The sequence below is a fragment of the Arabidopsis thaliana genome, chromosome 5 (assembly GCF_000001735.4).
Source record: "Arabidopsis thaliana chromosome 5, partial sequence".
Taxonomy (NCBI): domain Eukaryota; kingdom Viridiplantae; phylum Streptophyta; class Magnoliopsida; order Brassicales; family Brassicaceae; genus Arabidopsis; species Arabidopsis thaliana.
This window is the reverse complement of record NC_003076.8, coordinates 22,884,440-22,902,462: the sequence shown is the minus strand read 5'-3', so window position 1 is coordinate 22,902,462 and position 18,023 is coordinate 22,884,440. Positions and strand designations below refer to the sequence as shown.

Below are 18,023 nucleotides of genomic sequence, written 5' to 3'. Positions count from 1 at the left end.
GAAAAACAAATCAACAAAAGTATATTTCTTAATTTTTGTTTGACGTGAGGAAAAAGTCTTACTTTTATTACTAGTTTTTCTTTTTCCTTTTCAATTTTCTAATTGATTCATTGATTTTTTTTATTTTTTTTATAGAGACTAATTCAACTACATTTCCATTTTTACTTGGACTAGGGTCCGATCTGAAATTATCCGAATCCTACTAAAAAATAATTATTTAACTTTTTAATAGTGAAAATAACTTTGAAATCTTAAGTATATTGATTATTAAAATAGATTGAATTTTAGTATAAATATTAAATACTATAAAGTTTTCAAATATGTAAACAAAAACTGCTCTGTTTTCACAAGTTAAAGAAGATTTGGAGATTAGAAAACAAAACTCAAGAACACCAAATATAAAAGTCAGGGAAAAGGAAGAAAGATAACTAAGAAAACATCTTGTGTCTTGTAGAAACACACAACACACATCAGAGTTTAGTCAAACACAAGCCGACATGCCTTTGAAACTCTGTCCATGGACTTTAACTTCTTTAACATGCGATGATTTCTGTTTCTGCATCTTGTCGAGAACGTCGCCATCTTTAGACATGTAGCGTTTGCTAGAATGTAGCCTGCCACATTCCTCTCTTGCTCTGTGCCTTCATATTGTCTCCATTCAAAGATCTCGAGATGCTCCGATAAACATTTAGCAACAACTGCTGGTTCTTCCCAGAGGGTCATCGGATCATTGTAATTGAATTTATGTTTCTGAAACGAAATAATGAAACGATCACTAGTTTAAACAGGCACTATGTTCATCGGATCATTGTAACGTGCACTAGTTCTTAAACATCGTTCGTTCAAAAAGAAAAGCAGAAACAAAAAGATGATAGAATGAAATAGTGATTCTACAAATCTTTTTTATCATTTAAAAGTGTTGGTAAAGTTTTTATGTTGCTACTAGTGAGCGTGTAAAAACAAATCTTTAGCAAATAAAGAAAAACATCATCAATAAAGTGTTTATGCTATTTGATTATGAGTATATCCGTTATTATACATGCATATGCTAGTAAAACCTTAAATAGGTAATGGATAGAAAGTTGCATTATACATACCGACTTAAGCTTGAGAGATCGAAGTTCTGGAGCGGCGTTGAGTATACAAGCAAATAGATTTGCCCATCTCGCAGAACAAGTACATAGCTCTAGATATTTAAGAGAGGAGAAAACAGTGCATGCAGGATATGGAGTCTGCCATTAGAGTATATATTATTTACTGTAAAGAGAATAACAAAACAATAAAGGAGAAATCTTGACATTTATTAGAGTAAGAAAGAAAAACCTTTGAAGTTAGAGAACAAAGAGAAAGATGTTGGATTGAGGTAAGAGACCCTATGAAGTTCTTAGATTGGTCACAAATAACCTGAATATCCGCTTTGATCACCTCAGGCATAGGTTCAAACATAAGAAAGTTACTCAATGTATCCTCAAAGTTCAAATCTGTCAATGAAGGAGCTTTGATCACAAATCCTTTACTTCCCTCAACGTATGTGCCTTTTCCTTTCGAGTTCCTAATAGATAAGTTCCTCAAAGTAGGCACATCAATATTGGTTATCATCACGTTCTCATTTTTGATTTGGTCTACAACCAAATGTTCAAGAACAGGGCAGATTTTTAAAAGACTTGCAACAGATTCATCGCCAAAGAACTTAACGGATAGAAGGTGCAACGCTTCGAGTGATGGCAAACTAAATGAAGGAGGAACAACCTTGATACTTAATTCATGAAGTATCAATTCTTTTAGGGTTCTGAAAGTTTTCAAAGACAAGTCGATCCTCAGCTCTCTCGAGGATCGAATAGATAAGCTCCTCAGAGAAGGCACATAGATATTGGGTATCATCACATTCTCTACAATCAAACATTCAAGAACAGGGCAAATTTTTAAAAGACTTGCAACAGATAACTTAACCGACGAGAGGCGCAACGTTTTGAGTGATGCAAAACGAAAACAAGGCGGAAAACCCTTGATACCTAATCCATGGAGTATCAATTCTGTTAGGTTTCTGAAACTACTCAAGCAAGTTGGCAATCCTAGGGTTTTGCGAAGCAACTCAATTCTCAGCTCTCCCGTAGATCGAAAAGATAAGCTCCTCAAATTAGGCACATCCATATTGGGTATCTTCACATTGACACCTTTGGTTCCGTCTACAACCAAACGTTCAAGAACAGGGCAAATTCTTAAAATACTTGCAACAAATCCGTCACTCGAGAACTTAACCGACAAAAGGTGCAACGTTTTGAGTGATGGCAAGCGAAACCAAGCCGGGACAACCTTGATACATAAATCATGTAGAGTCAATTCTTTTAGTGTTATACAAGAACACAAACAACACGGCAATTCTAGGGTTTTGCCAAACAAGTCGATTCTCAGCTCTCTCACAGATCGGTTAACCGCGACTTGAACCCAAAAATTGATGTCCGAAGCAGAATACTTTTGGTTAAGCTTGAGATGCAATCTGTCTAGAATTTGAGCATCGTTAGACAAGAAAGATCCATAAACAAAACTCATAAAAGTTTCAAAACTCTTAAATGGTATATCATCATCATCAAACGTGACATCCGGCACCAGTTTCCAAGGACCTTTCCAACGTCTTGATATGAGACGTGTGGCTAAAGTCACTTTAAACATAGGAAGTGCTGACAATATCTTCAAGAGCAATTCATCTGGCAAGTCACTGAGCCTGGTCTGTTTCTCCATATTTTTGTTTATTCTGCCGAATTCTGCTCTTTGGAAAACTCGCCCCGAAATTTGCAAAGAAAGAAGAAAAGAACCCTAGTCCAGTTAGGGTTTCGCCACAAAAAATAAAATAAAATCACTTTTAATATGTATATGAAACAAATACGTAGTAGCAAATAGCAATTATTGAAATTTAGTTTTTTTTTTTGGTGATTTAATCGTATATAGATACGGTGGGGTAACTCATGCGATTATTATCAAATTTTGAAGCAAACAGTTATTATAATTAGAAAAAATAAAATCCAATAAAATTAATTTCCTGATTTTAATCATTCCTTTTACTATTTCAGTATTCCATTTCCGAACTGATTAATTTCCTTTTCTTTTTATAAAGAGTTAATTCAACTACCATTTCATTTGTGAAAACAAAACCCAAAAAACACCAAAAATAAAGTCAAGGAAAAAGAAGAAGAAAACTAAGTTGTATCTTCTAGAGACACACACCATCACATAAGTTCAGTCAAACACAAGCTGACATGTCTTTGAAACTCTGTCCAAAGGCTTTAACTTCTTTAACATGCCATTATATTGTCTGTTTCTACATCTTGTCGAGAATGTCGCCATCTTTAGAAAAGTAACGCTTGCTAGCTAGTATGTACGCAGCCATTTGCTCTGTGCCTTCATATTTCTATCCATTCCAAGATCTCGAGGTTCTTTGATAAACAATCGGGAACAATTGTTGGTTCTTTCCAGATGTTCACTGGATCACTGGAATGGATCATGTTTCTGACGATAAAACGAAATAAATATTACCTGTATTAGTGTTACACATCGTTTAAACTAAAAGCGGAAACACAGATGTTTTTATTGTATTGTTCATCTACATGCATACTAGTCAAAGTACGTACCTAAAGTGAAAAATAAAACAATAGTATACGACATACCAACGTAAGCTTGAGAGATTGAAGTCTTGCAGCGTCTTTGAGTATACAGTTAAGTAGATTACACCATCCCACAGAACATGTACATATGGCTCTAGATGTTCAAGAAAGAATTGAAGAAACTACCTCTAGGATATGGAGTCTGCAATTGAAGTATACATTATTTACTGAAGTGAGAATAACAAAACATAAGAAGAGAAATCTTGACATTATTAGAGCTAGAAAGTTTTTTACCTTTGAGATCAAATTAAGAACTTATTTTCTCCGAAATTATGACATTTTCATAAAGGCCAAATCAAAGGATAAGAATATACTATAGTCTTGACATGAGAGATCCTATCTAAGGAGAATAACATATGGTGGAGATGAGTCATGGGCACTCATGGGTCCTACTCCAAAGACCCATTCAATTATTTATTTATTAGAATAAAAGTCAAATGATTATTCTATCTGGATTAATAAACTAACCAAATACATTGTGTAGGTTTTGCAAAGGATTTTTAGCTTTTGGAATGCCCCATCCAATTTTTTTTAATGATTCACGTTGTTCCGATTTTCTTCTTGTAATGCATGAAATAAAATTGAATCTTTATTTAGTTTCTTAAATGTAGTGTTAACTTTAAGCAAATGATGTGAACAAAACTCTGTTTTCACAAATAATGGTGCTCTAAATTACTACGACAAAAAAAAAATATATATATATATATATATACTAAATGCGGTGACGTTTTTATCGTACGAGCTCTTGCTAGATTGGGCCATTTTAGATGGGCTTTTAAAAAGCCCAGATATTCAATGAACACGCGCTTTATTGGCTAAAATCTGCGCATGTGATATTTTGTTAACCATCTTAGATCAACCATAACGAGGATAACGCTCTTTTGTTCTTTTTGCACTTTTCTCTGATAATTTCATGCAAGATTGGAACTTCGAAATAATTAATTTTTCAAAATTAAAAGTGCATTTTTTTTTCATCCGTTGTGCATATCCTCTTAGAAAAATCTCAAAGGAGACTTTTAGTATGTAGTAATGTCAATATTGATTTTAAAGAATTATGAAAAATATGTATGAATAGGAATATTATTCTCCTAACTTAAGCACTTCAATTTGAAATCTGTATATTCAAGTATCATAGATTTTTACTTTGAATTGAATTCAGTGTGTGTCAATGCTAAAAAAATCGTCTGAAACTTGATAACTTGATATTATCCTCCATATTTCAAAGAAAAAAGCAGTCTTTTTATTTGTCGGGAAAAAGTTGTTTAAAGAGGGACAAGATTCTTGGTTTAAGGATATAGCGTAATTATTACTATGCATAAAATGTCAATATAAAATAACTTAAGGATATACGTTGTTATATTTCTATTTAAATTGATTTTGAGGAAAAGTCGTTATTATTAGTGATGGGAACTACAATTTTCGGTCCAATTAACAAAATCAGAATTAAAAAAAGGTGAGCGGATGGATAGTGGTGACGAGGACATGATACGGATATGTTTTAAGAGAATGGGTCTTATCCTCTTTTGCCTAGTAACAGCACCATAGGGAATTGAAAAAAAAAACTCCCTAAGAAGCAAATCTAAACAATAGATACTACTATTTTAATTACACAAACCGACCTTTATCAATATTTTTATCTTCTCTGCAAAACCTTTAGACCTAATCTCTTTTTTTTATATATAGTAAATCCCTATTCACTGGAACATCTGTACATGACAAGAAAACATATGTTATCTTATCAAACTACAAAAATATACTAATTATAGTTAGTTTAGAAATGAAATTTTTGGTATTATATTGTTGATTGTGTATTATTTTGTAATGTTATGGAAAACGAATAAGACTCAAAATAACAAAGTAAATGGAAAAAGTGAGTTAAGAAAAACCAAAAAAACAAAAACCAAAAAGCTGTGATATGATAATGACGGGCCATAGAATGAGAACCGCATATGGGAAAAGAACACAATAATAGCAATTAACATATGCGATGAGATAAACAACAATAACAAAAAATTTGGAGATAAAACTTGAAAAGTGAAATTTATTTATTTTAAAAGGGTCAACGTTATCCACGGCTTGCACGTAAGTAATACCCACACATATATTTATCCTTTTTTTCCTTCTCTTTACGCTTTTTTAAAATTTAAAATAAAGAAGAAAAAAAACTCAAAAAACTCTTCACATATCCCATATATATGTGTAGATATCTATTCTGCAAATAGAACTCACGTTTCTTTGTTTCCAATTGTAGAATAACACACAACTTTATTTCTCCTGTTCAAGACTCCTTTATTTTCTCTTATGTTCAAAGAGATGAATCTGAATCTGAAGCAAATGGGCAACATGATCTATGAAGATCCAACAAGGATCCAAGAAGAAGAAGACATTGTTCAAGAAGTTTCAACAACATTCTCTGATGAAGAAGATAACTCATCATCTTGTTCATTATCTTCTTCCATGTGTTCTGATTTTACAGAGGATGATGATGATGATGATGTTTCTTCATCTTCTTCAAATGGACCTCTTGAAGATCTCTCTGACCTCATGTCACACCTCCCTATCAAGTAAGAGAACAATCTTTTTTGAAGCTTTTGGATCTTTGGGTTTAATACCTAATGGATCTAAAAGTTTCTCATTTCATTTTGTTTGGTTTATCTCTGTTTTCTTGTAATAACAAAAGTTTTGTTTATTATTATCTCAGGAGGGGATTATCAAAGTTCTATGAAGGAAAATCTCAATCATTCACATCACTAGGAAATGTTAAAAGCCTTGAAGATCTTATGAAGAGAGGGTTTAAAAGTAGAAACTATGGAGCAAAAAGAAAGTCATCTAGGAGTACTGGAGGGATTTTAGATCAAAGCTACAAAAGGGTTTTTAGTCCTAAAGCTACAATCTCCAAGAAACCCAACAGAACACCTTCCTCTGTTCTCTCTTGTCTAGCCAGAAGAAGACATTAGATCTCAGACAAACATTAGTTTCTTTTACAAGTTTTAACCCTTTTTACGATTCACCAAAATCGGTTTCAGTAACATGACAACAACAAAAAAACATCGTAGCATTCCACTGTCTTAATTGTGTAGAATAGACTTGTTTATACCTCTCTTTTTTTGGCTGTTTGGGTCATTTGGTTGTATGTATCAAAGCTTGTAAACAGGAGTGATTCACAGAAGATGGAAGCATTTCCACATAACTATGGCTGTTGCTTCACATAGTAAGAGACAGCTTGTCTCTTGTTCCGAACCAATAACCTGACAAAGTTTTATAATGGACCATTGTTTTAAGTTAAGAATCAGAACATTTGGTTATTTGATTATGCAAAAAGATTCAACCCAATCTTTAAGTAAAAGAATCAGGACAATCTTTAGTATAGAGTATTAAAAAAAATACCTGACAATTTGACTAGAATTTGGTTTAGTACGCTTGGTAACAAATTGGTACATACTTTCTCAATAGTCTGCAAAAAACGTTCACAACATTGATCTAATCGTATAAGTTTTTTTCATCAAAAAGAAAAACAGAGTTAACGACTGATCGATCATGCAAATCGTAGCAAGTGAAGTGAAGTCCTAGTACTCGTTCATCCGCATGATTCAACACTAGCATTCCTGTCTACAACAAAGCAAACAAGATGTTGACAATGTGAAACACAAAGAATTCATATGAGCCAAGTAAATTTGAGATTATGCAGCCAAAACAAACACCTTCTTTAGCTCATCTATGTATTCCCCTGCTCATGACATCTTATCAATAAGCACATTTTAGATCTCATTTCTTTACATGTAAAGATCTAATGGTTTGAGTAACCTCGTCATTAAGCAGATGATCGACGTTGAATGTATAATCTGTCAATCTGTTGTTCATCAAATCAGCATACCTTCATAGCAGATTAAAAAGAGAAGGGTTAAGTCAACATAACCATATAAAAACCTCACTATCAGAACCATTTTTTAGAATCAGACACTTACTTCACCCGTTTAATCAAGCTCCTTAGGAGTCCACTCTTCGTGCTTACCTGCACAGAGTCAATCTCAAGGTTGAATATTTTCACATTCGTAACTTAACAAGTGAATGATTCAAGAATACCAAAATGTAAACAGTAACCAAGGCATTATACCGCGTTCTATAAGAACATCTTTACTTCGATTCTTGGCCTCATCTAGCAAATAACTACATCTGTGTTTGGTCACTCCAAAGGTTCTGATTGCTGAAAGAAACTTTACTTCTTATTTTCCATTTATCATAATGGCCTTAAGTTAGCCCAATTAAATTAATGGGCCGATTACTCTGCGCTTTTGCGACCATTTTTAACTTTTCTTTGTTTTTAGGAATTACTGGAAAAAGTCAAATACAAAACATTACAATTTTTAATCTAAATCCAAATCGAATTGTCACAACTTAATTATTCTAGTATTTCCATTGTTGTTTTAATTGGGACCTCTTATCATTGAAAAGATTGTGGTCTTGTTGTTTCCTATATAAATCAGAAAAAAACGAAAGAATAGCTATAGGTAGTCTAGTTAAACTACCATCGAAAAGATTGTGTTCTTGTTGCTTTACCTCTATCCACATATCACTATATATCAGCACCTATTTCACTTTTCTCTTTCTCTTTTATTTCCTATGTTTTCCAAGTTGTAACTTAAACTTGCAATACTTTCTGAGTTAAAAGTTAAAATCTTTCATGTTATGAGACTTTGAGAGATATTTGGCCTGATTATGTGTTTTATAACTCTCATAAATGCTAACTCTCTCCAGTAGATCGAGCAAGTGTTCTTAGATTGAAATGTTTAGGAGTTGTGCCCATGTCTCAAAAATAAATACATTTGCTTCAAAAATATGCCATGTGAAATCTTAAAAGGTATTTGCTTTTTGGTCTCTCTTCACTCCAAAAAAGAAAACATATTAGCAGCTTTAAATTGCTTTTAGATTAAGATTCCGATTAATATAATCTTGTTTTCTTTTTGTATACGACTAAAGGTCGATAACCAAACCATTGTTCAACTAAACAAATATGATGAATATTAATAGATTATTACATCCAGATAGATCCAGCGTAACGGTATCCAATTTTCTCGGTTTCTGTTTGCATCATATCTGCATTTATAGATTTCTGAAGTTTTAAATAAATCAATTCTATTACTATCAAAGAAATAAAGAAAATAGACAAATAATAATAATATTATATTATTATTGATTATATTATTATTGATATTCGAATGAGTCAAATTCAACAGCGATACATAATAGAGAGATAAAAGACATCAAACATAACCAACATGAAATCAACTAGAACTCAAAACAAGACCAGACTTAAACATCATCAATTAGTTGATTTTACTTTAAATTCATTTAAACATAAAAAGCAAAGAAGAAACTTCTTAAAAGAAGAATCCAAAGGCCATCACCGCTACGGAGGCGAAGAAAGTAGGGATAAATGAGGAAGCATCGGAGGTAGGGCTAGGCGCGGGAGCGTCAACCGCTGCAACCGTCTGGTGAACTGTAGAGAACGCTATCACTGCCACCAAAACCACCACGTAAAGCTTCATCTTCATTGCCTCCATTGTTAGTATTTTTCGATTTGAGACTCAAATGAAGAGAAGAAAAGAGGTTTTGGTGCTTATTGTTGTGTTGTTGTTTTTGATGTGTGGCTTGTGAATTACATTTGGTAGTAGTGCTTATATACGCGAGTACGCATGTAAGGCCAAGTGTGTACATGTCACTTTACACCAACGCATTGAATAATTTAATTCTAATGTTGTTAATACTTGTATTATATTATTTCCTATATTATATATCGCACTAATTTTTTTAATTTAATCGTTAGAAAGTTATATAATAAATGTGTAATGTTGTACTATGGAATTGATTTATGACACGTTAAGGTTTTATAAGTTCATCAACCATGTAAATAAATAGTTAGAAAAAAGGAAGAAAAAGTTGGAAAGAGCATTTCGCACTATTTTGGACGGTATAATTGTTTATCAATAACGGCAAATTAAATTTGTTTGTTAATGTTCATCAAACTTTTGCGAAAAGATGAAGTCGAACTCTCATACTCAAAAATCTGCAAATAATATGTATCGTCATTTATTATTTTGTGCAAGTGTTAGGTTTCGTTTCAAATTTTCCAATGAGCTCATTCAATGAATGTTTATTTCTTTCTCCGAATGATCTTCTTTCCTCTCTTGGTACACTTCATCTGTATGAGATTTGTCCATAAGAAAATGATTAATAGAGTTAATTTGGTGTATGTGTGTGTGATGAAATGAGTAGGTATGAGAGAAGCAAGCAATGAGCTGTTTTAGTTGTTTCTTATAGGTAAAGAAGATGGAAACTGGATGATGGTTCCATGTGCTCCAAGTAACATGATTTGGCCTAAACCCATTTTTCTCCAAATTATTGTTCTCTTTTCTCTTTCTCTCTTATTTCCCATTTTTCAATTTGTTATTATTTGTGAATTTGATACTTGATTTGGCGTATCAATATTTTCGGCGTATCAATATTTAATTCCATCATTATGAAGTAATTATTGTAAATTTTAATTATGTATATTATGATATTATCATATGTATTTTCATCGTAAATTCGTAAACTATTACAAATCCAAATTAATTTTACAATCAACATATTTTTTATTTTTTTTTGTCATCAGATTAACAGAAATTTTATTTATATCTAAATATATAATATGCATCATATTTTAGAATTTACTAAAATTTAATAGTACTACTTGTTTTCCATCTCTTAATTTATTTACACGTCTTGCTGTCAAAAAAAAATAAATATATTTACACGTCTTCTTAAATTGCTGGCTTCTAATTTTCGGTCAGGTTAGTCGGTGGATTGACTAATTCTAAAATTTAACTGCTAAATTATCATTATTCAAATTTCTGAACTGTAAAAAAAAATGATAATTGTTTTTTGAATTCATCATTAACCACTTCAAAGTTGAAATGACATTTCATTGATTAACAGGATAATTAGTTGGTAAAATGAATCAAACCTTCATCATAAGCAAAAGGCAACAAAGGAAATACTCTAAGACAATCCAAAGATCTTTAATCTTCTTATCTTAAAGGTTACTCCTACAAGAAAAGAGACTATCAACTTCTCTCTTCCACACTTACAAACTAAAGACAAACCTTTCAACCCAAGTAACATTTAAAAAACCTTCAACTAAACCTAATCAAAACCTAAAAACCCCAAAAAAAAACAAAACAGTGTCCAGCCGTCCAGGTAAAATAAAAAAACAGAGTAAGTGTAAGGAAAAATCAACAAAAACGATATTTTCACACTTCACATAATAAGAAAAAATCCAGCACAAGTGTTCCTCTACAACTTCAATCATCTTCTTTCTTTAACTTCTACTGACAATTAGGGTTTCTTCCAGGACCTCCATAGTAAAAATAATGTCCCCAATCATCATTCTTACCAACCTCAACATCATAGCAATTCGATTTCTCAGTGAAAGTGTTGAGCCCTTTTGGTTCTTTCAGATTATTAGAGCTATCAACGACTTGAATGTTCCTGAAGTAACTCGCTTTCGTGAACCCTTCATCCGGAAATTGACCGCTTCCCATTTGCGTGGTTGTGTGGTGACCATCTTCTTCCATGTTCACTACTTCTCCACCCCACTCTACTATTGATGCACTATCTGCTAAGTAAGAGAATAGAAAGCTTGGCCAGTATCCCAACACATACCCGTCTCCAAACTGCATCCACCAGTGCCCTTCTTTTGGATCCTACAAGAACAATGTCCCCGAGTTATCAGTTTTTATTAATCAGACACACTCACATATCCATAAAGATAACATCATTGAGGGCAAAATGTTGAGGTTCAAGAATTTCATGAAAAAGATGGTTCTTTAGAGAAGCTCAAGAAATGGATACCAGGTTGATTCATCCATAAAGGTTGAGACTTTTTACCTTCCAAATGGTAATACTTATATCGTATTGCGGGTTATGGAAGCCAGATACCGGAGAGATACTTGCTCCCATTGCTATTTGACTGTTGATTTGTATGAAACCCGAACAAAGGAGATTGTAGCAGCCCGTAGCTTGATAAGCATCGCTCTTTTATGTTCCAAGAAGACATATCCAACAAAATATGTTAGCTCAAAGGGTATATACTATACTCTCAGTGAAGAAAGTTTTTCAGTTTTTTTTCTGAGCTTACCGTCCAGTATGTGAAAAGCCTTGTGTTGTTATCGCCATATAAATCTGGACTAACCTGTATCGATATATATGTCAGTGAAGCTAAGAACACAAGTGTAATTGAGATTAAGCTAAACTGCTATGACATTATCTAGGTGCTTTACCTGCCAACCAGCTTCAATGCTGTTGAGATCTTGACCAAAAGAACCTCCAAGAATCCATAACTGAGACAAGCTAAACTCATTAGAGCTTTGCACTTTGGGTTCCCATACATTTATTGTCGCCTTTGCCCCGTAAAACTTGCCTCCTTCCACATAAGCTATAGCGTGCTAGATATACAAAACAGAACCCTTAGATAAAGAATTCACATAATACATAGGTATATAGATAAAGATCACTAAAGTCTACCTGATGACCACTTTGGTTAATGAGATCAGGATCAGCAGATCGAGGCAGAGGAACAGAAAGGTGCTTCTTCTTACCATACCGTTTAACAGAACTCGCCCTCAAGACATCCTCTTTCTTTGTCCTCCTCACTGGTATTGTCCCTTCAGAACAAACTCCGTTCTGGTGCCATAACTGTGTAATAGGATTGACACTCTCTTTTGGTTTCTCAGACACTTTGCTCTCACCAAACAGCGATTCTGGAGTGTAACTAGGTCCCATCTGTTTAAAACCCCATAACATGTTAAGACATAGGCACAATGAGTGTGAACTTGAGGCAAATGCTGATTTTTTTTTACCTGAATCTTGTGATCTTTGAGGAAAGGGTGATCAAAAGCTGGTTGCTTCGATATGTGAACACAGTCTATTATGTCACCATCTGGACTCTGTACACACACAACACAAGAGAACATTGTAAATCAATCTGGAGTTCAAAATTTTCACATAGTTGTCACAAGTTTCTAACTTTCCTACATTTTCTTACTAAAGGACTAAAGCCAACAATAAGTAATCATCTCCAACTCATAAAATCTCAGAAAGCTATAATACTAAGACTGAATCAATTAGGTTGGTAACAGCCAAACATACAAACAAATACACAAAAGGCAAAAAATCGAAAATGGAGGTTAAGAGAAAAAAGATTCAAAAACCTGAATGCTCTTAACGGCTGGTTTATTCAATCGATTCAAGTGTTTGTGCACTTCAAAATTCTGCCTTGAAACACTGAGTCTCCCAGCGCATGTTAGAGACATCAGTCCCCAAAAGCAGAACCAAACCAGAAACCCTCTGAAGACCCTCTCCTTACTAAAATGCGCCGCAGCCATCTTAAGTCTAAAGCAAACAAGAAGAGACAGAGAGAGAGAGAGAGTGAGAAAGGAAGAAGCTTTTGAGTAAATGCTTGTTACTTATCTAACGAGAAAGGCTTTATTTGGTGTGAAGTATTGAAAAAGCTAACACCTTTATAATCAATCTTCTTCTTCTTCTTCTACTAGTAGCAGAGAGCTCTTACTATGTAACCCACCACCACTAACACCAGTGATTCTGCAGTGACATTTGAAGTGGGTCTCTCCTTTGATGATGAAAGGTCTCCACTTTTTGTCACTCTCTCTCTCTTTTATTTGTCAAATATTCTCTCTCTACTTTTAATTATCACTAAATAAACCTTTTCTAGGTAATTAAAAGACAATTAAAGATCAACTTTTTTATTTATGTTGAAAATAATTTTTTTGCTACATAAAATGATTATTCGAAACCCCTTTTTCTAAAAAAAGTGTCAGCCTTGGCTTGATTAATAATGATTTTTTTAGATAATGGGTATTCAGATGAATTATTTCATAATAATACTACGATATTTTTTTGAACAAAATACATCAAAAATTGGTAGATACATTTGAATCATTAAGGAAGAAAATAGCTTAACTTAACTAAAAAAATGCATTAGAACATAATTTTCTTATAATTAAACTTACTAAATAGTTGAAATAACAAAATCCAAATTCTGACCCAAAAAAAACATAATCTAAAAGAAGATGCGAGTGGAGCCCATGAGTCATGGCGAGAATGCCGATGCAACTTCTTGTGAAAAAATTCACGAGCCTCCGCTCCGAAGAGCGACTAACCAAAATACGTAAGATTCCAAATTTACCCCTTTATATGAAATGGTCCTTGCATTTAATTGCATCAAACTAATAATATCACTCAATTTTGGTAATTTAGTGGACCTTATTACTAACGATGGAGAAACATTATGTTTTCAAAATTTAAATGTTTTGCGTACTTTTCAAGCATATATTCCTCTTTAAATCAGTGTTTCTTTCTGTTAAATTTATAATCTTGAAACGAATAAATTCTGAAACATCGTATCGAACGATGTTATTAAATTAAAGATAAGATAAAGAAACAAGAACAAAGTTCTCTGCAAAAAGTATCAACTTTTTCAGAAGAGTCTTTTGTAAAAAATATTGTTTTGGGTTTTGACCCATCATACTACTGGTCGAATAGCTTATTGCTTTTTGTTAGCTACTCAGATTATTAAAAAAAAACTAATGCTTAGCTTTTGTTTATCACCTATAGGCTATAGTTAAGATGGATGTTCCAAAATACTAAAGAAATCAATAAATATAATTCAAGGCAGCTTATACGTAAAAGTTATTTGATCATTAATAGTGTGGTTGGGTCATAAAAGGAGTATTAATGATCATCGTTTTTATTGAGTCTAGGTTAAGAATCAAAGTTCTTTTTAACACATTTTTCTACCCCAACAGATTTAATTTGCAGTGGTAAAAAATGATACTAGATTACAAATTTACAAAAAAATGGAATCATATTTTGTTGTTATATGAGAAATTACAAAGAGATATTGTTGTTGATACGAGAGTTGGTTGCCTCGTAATGATAATGTTTGTCTTTAGTTTGGTTACAAATAGTTTCAATCAATGGAGTAGTAGTAAGTAAAATAGTAGCATTATGATGGGGAAGCAGACACAAGATTCTGTCTCCCGATGAAGCTGTTGGTCTTTCCTTCTTCTGTTTCGGTTTGCTCGCCGTTAACAAGTGAAATGGTATTGCCGTTTATAGTTTTGATGGCGTTTAATTCATTTTGATCGATGACACGTGTACGGTGCGGAGCGTCTATGTTCCCAATGAAGAAGGTCAGGTAAAGACGGAAGAAAGGATCTAACGAACGGTGGGGAATCCAATGAGTCAGTCAAACTGTGTGTAGCAGAGAGCATCATTATGAGATTCCCACAAGAAAGAGTTTTTTACTTGGTAATATGCAATTTTAATTCTTTTTATTTATCTTTCAAAGTTTAAAACCAAAACATTAATCAATTTAAATGCTAAAAATGTATACTGTATTTTCTCTTGTAAAAGTCAACAGAAAATTAATAGTATGAAGAATAAGATTTATGAGATGTGATTAACATCTTAATACTTGTTTGGTTAGATAGCTTTGAGTAGGTTAGGTAGTAGAAAAGATGAGCTTTTTTCATGTTTCTTTCTGATTATTATTTTTAAGAAATAGAAGTCTTAACTAATTTGGCCATCATCCTCGTTAATCACCACCCTTGTCTTTTCTACTTTTTTAATTTGTATGATTACTAGTAAAAGATTATAACGTGCGTGCACTAAACAACCAAGTGATTAATTAACCCAAATCAACGGTTACATGACTATTTTGGAGAAATGTCCAAGTGGATCCTGAGAACAGTAATTCTAATATAATAATATTTCAAGGGAAAGTAAAAAAAAAAAAAAAAAAAACAGTCAGTCCAAACTGTGTAGCATGACTGGCCATATCTATAAATGCAGTGTTCTTCTTACATCAGATAGATTTTGTGGATCTTTTGAGAATTTATCAATATTTCGTGATTCGTCATTGTGGAATCTTATACTAGATATTGTTATGTGTTTTCATCATTTCATGAGTTTGGTTTTCGTAAGCATGAGAACTTCTGAAGAATGCACATCTAGTTTTAGATTATGGTATATACTAATTGGACCCCATTGGCAGAGACCTGGCCTGCTGGCCCAAATTTGATTTTTTTTTTTGGTAAAATTACTTTTGGGGTTTTCCATTCTTTATCGGGCTGGCCCAAATTATATATGTTATCTATCAACATGATTCAATTATGAAACTCACAATAAAATTCTTAAAAACACCTTGATTAATGAAAATAAATAAAGGATTATATAATTAGAGACAAATATTGAATCCTCTTAAGATTTTGAAAGTTGATTCCACTGTAAGATACAGCTCAGAAGATTCGGAATCCTCTTAAACTTTTACATTTCAGTACGAATACTTCCTCCTAGAAAAATGACTACAAAATCTTGAATTTGGATTCCAGAATAATTCTCCAACCTGCAGGAAGAAGACCACCAAGAAGTAATCAACAGGAGAACTCAAACTTTGATGTTTGATCTTTGACAAGAACACATCATCATCATAATTTCATACACACCCAAAATGAGATTCAATTCCAAATAACAGTCTAAAGAGAGTTTCATAGACTTGATAAACGTACCTTGCTTTATCCCGAGACCATTCGTCGTTTCGGTAGAGCTCACATCAAACTATCCACAGTATTGCAACAAATGATCTCACAAGAAGAAGAAAGTCCTTGAACTTGATCATCCACAATAGTTTCTGATGACATAAAAGTATGCATACCATAGATCACATCTAAGGATTATGCCCTGTAACCTTATACTTCACGAATACAATTTATCGACAAAAAGACTGAAACTCTAGCTAAACTTCATCCTCCTAATTGAAATCAAATATCTCCTAATTCCAAATCCTTAATCTTCACCCTCCTAACTCCACTAACTAAACATTCCTAAGTCAAACCAACTATCCAATATGTCCAGAAGAAACAGTATAATAAACTCGAATTGCTACATAATCTATCAAGAGCTAGATTTGGACAAGCAATAGATCAAAGCAAGCTTCTTTGACTCCTTAAGACAATGAAAGCTAAAAATATATATGTATCACCAAATGCTCAACATCTTCTCTGATTCTATAAGCAAGGATTTAAAACAACAGACTCTGATTATATTCAACACTCCCAAGGAATTAAACCCAAAATCAAAACATGATCTTTCTCTGCACAAAAACGGGAAAAATAAAAACTTTACAACAACAAATCAGAAAAACCGGAACTTTGGTCACTCCAAATGAAGATGATAGTAATTATGATGATGAGTAACATTCGAAGACGACGAAGATGATCCATAACCATCATCGTCATCATCACGACGACCATCAAAATACAAAATCTCCGGAGGTGGAACACAGATATAGTTCCAGAACCATAAAACGAATCGACCCAGTTGCTGAAGCGGAAAACAACAAACGAGTTGTAACATCTCTCCGCTGCTGATTCGATCCGACGGCGGAATCCACCGTAATCGCTGAAAAATCTCAGCCGATATATGAGCTACGGACACCACCGTGTCGCCACGGAACACCATGTCTTATCTCAACAAATTTTGATTCTTTCACAATCGATCTCTTTGATTTGTCTCTGTGTGTTGTAAACTAGCGAGTTAAGAAAACAAAAAGGTGGGATTTTTTCCATTTCACATTATTCGGTTCGGTCCTTAAACCGATACGATTTAATTCCAGTTGAATAATACGAGTCAACTTGGTTTAAAAACGTTTAACTGAATAAAAAGAATCCAAAAAATTGGGGTTTTTTTTTCCAAATGATTTGTGTTGATAAATCGATTACAAATTTAAAGTTGTATCAAACCGATCTATATTAAACTTAATCTCTTGTAGTTTGTTTTTATAAACATTTTTATTGTAGTTATTATTCTTTGTTTACAGTAAAAGTCTAAAACCAAATAATAGCAAAGACATATATAGTTGTGTTGTCATTATCAAATTACTAATTTACCACATAGATTCAAAACACACAAATATTATTGACAAATATATAAAATAAACCAACTTGGTAATAGAGTTATTTACTATATCTACTAAAATAAAAAATCGAAATTGTTTTTTTTCTTTTGTTTAGTCTATTTTTTGAAGAAATAAACCATTATATATTTGGTCAAAAATCGAATCCAAATAAGAAACTAAACCATAGCAAACCAATATATTTTCAAGTTTATTATTGATAAACCGAATGGTTTAAGACCCCAACCGAACCAAACTAGTATTATTATTAGACACTCTCATACTTAAAACAAAAACACTTTTGACTCATCACCCTCTGTGATCTAGACAGTTGTCTTTATCATCATCGCCCA

The 18,023-nt window shown here is 32.9% G+C and overlaps 6 protein-coding genes, 2 long non-coding RNA genes and 1 pseudogene across 11 annotated transcripts; 1 reads left to right on the top strand and 8 right to left on the bottom strand.

The window, feature by feature from the left end:
* Window positions 1-477: 477 nt before the first annotated feature.
* Window positions 478-2,739, bottom strand: AT5G56560 (FBD, F-box and Leucine Rich Repeat domains containing protein; the record flags this gene model as incomplete). 2 transcript variants are annotated; one of them, NM_001345207.1, is made up of 4 exons in its annotated part: window positions 478-750; window positions 1,098-1,232; window positions 1,324-1,605; window positions 2,173-2,739. In NM_001345207.1, 4 exons carry the CDS (start codon window positions 2,737-2,739, stop codon window positions 478-480), a joined length of 1,257 nt encoding a protein of 418 aa, NP_001331780.1. The 2 variants fall into 2 exon arrangements, with proteins under 2 accessions (NP_001331780.1, NP_200467.2); NM_125039.2 differs by having other exon boundaries at window positions 1,324-2,739.
* A 659-nt stretch (window positions 2,740-3,398) lies between these two features.
* AT5G56555 (uncharacterized protein) lies at window positions 3,399-3,749 on the bottom strand (the record flags this gene model as incomplete). Its single annotated transcript, NM_001345206.1, has 2 exons — window positions 3,399-3,504; window positions 3,663-3,749. Coding segments are annotated over 2 exons (108 nt in total), but the record flags the coding sequence as incomplete, so codon positions are not given.
* On the bottom strand, window positions 3,716-4,043 carry AT5G08595. Its single transcript, NR_143089.1, has 2 exons — window positions 3,893-4,043; window positions 3,716-3,798 (listed from the first exon to the last, which is right to left on the bottom strand). It is a non-coding gene; the product is annotated as an other RNA (long non-coding RNA).
* A 1,685-nt stretch (window positions 4,044-5,728) lies between these two features.
* Window positions 5,729-6,847, top strand: OXS3 (oxidative stress 3). The gene is made up of 2 exons (NM_125038.6): window positions 5,729-6,223; window positions 6,361-6,847. Exons 1-2 carry the CDS (start codon window positions 5,961-5,963, stop codon window positions 6,614-6,616), a joined length of 519 nt encoding a protein of 172 aa, NP_200466.1. The 5' UTR covers window positions 5,729-5,960; the 3' UTR covers window positions 6,617-6,847.
* Window positions 6,848-6,890: 43 nt separating this feature from the next.
* Window positions 6,891-7,841, bottom strand: AT5G56544 (annotated as a pseudogene). Its single transcript has 5 exons — window positions 7,774-7,841; window positions 7,625-7,671; window positions 7,361-7,533; window positions 7,047-7,268; window positions 6,891-6,907 (listed from the first exon to the last, which is right to left on the bottom strand).
* A 970-nt stretch (window positions 7,842-8,811) lies between these two features.
* AGP14 (arabinogalactan protein 14) lies at window positions 8,812-9,312 on the bottom strand. Its single transcript, NM_125037.3, has one exon. The coding sequence runs from the start codon at window positions 9,218-9,220 to the stop codon at window positions 9,038-9,040; it is 183 nt and encodes a 60-aa protein (NP_200465.1). The 5' UTR covers window positions 9,221-9,312; the 3' UTR covers window positions 8,812-9,037.
* A 1,284-nt stretch (window positions 9,313-10,596) lies between these two features.
* On the bottom strand, window positions 10,597-13,390 carry AT5G56530 (tRNA-splicing ligase (DUF239)). Of its 2 annotated transcripts, NM_001203626.2 has the most exons (8): window positions 13,215-13,390; window positions 12,908-13,088; window positions 12,557-12,643; window positions 12,222-12,479; window positions 11,978-12,142; window positions 11,836-11,889; window positions 11,586-11,732; window positions 10,597-11,401 (listed from the first exon to the last, which is right to left on the bottom strand). In NM_001203626.2, exons 2-8 carry the CDS (start codon window positions 13,079-13,081, stop codon window positions 11,024-11,026), a joined length of 1,263 nt encoding a protein of 420 aa, NP_001190555.1. In that variant the 5' UTR covers window positions 13,082-13,088; window positions 13,215-13,390; the 3' UTR covers window positions 10,597-11,023. The 2 variants fall into 2 exon arrangements, with proteins under 2 accessions (NP_001190555.1, NP_200464.1); NM_125036.5 differs by having other exon boundaries at window positions 12,908-13,380.
* Window positions 13,391-14,806: 1,416 nt separating this feature from the next.
* Window positions 14,807-15,016, bottom strand: AT5G08585. The gene has a single exon (NR_143088.1). It is a non-coding gene; the product is annotated as an other RNA (long non-coding RNA).
* An 846-nt stretch (window positions 15,017-15,862) lies between these two features.
* AT5G56520 (uncharacterized protein) lies at window positions 15,863-17,320 on the bottom strand. The gene is made up of 2 exons (NM_125035.6): window positions 16,286-17,320; window positions 15,863-16,122 (listed from the first exon to the last, which is right to left on the bottom strand). Exon 1 carries the CDS (start codon window positions 17,235-17,237, stop codon window positions 16,932-16,934), a length of 306 nt encoding a protein of 101 aa, NP_568841.1. The 5' UTR covers window positions 17,238-17,320; the 3' UTR covers window positions 15,863-16,122; window positions 16,286-16,931.
* Window positions 17,321-18,023: the final 703 nt, after the last annotated feature.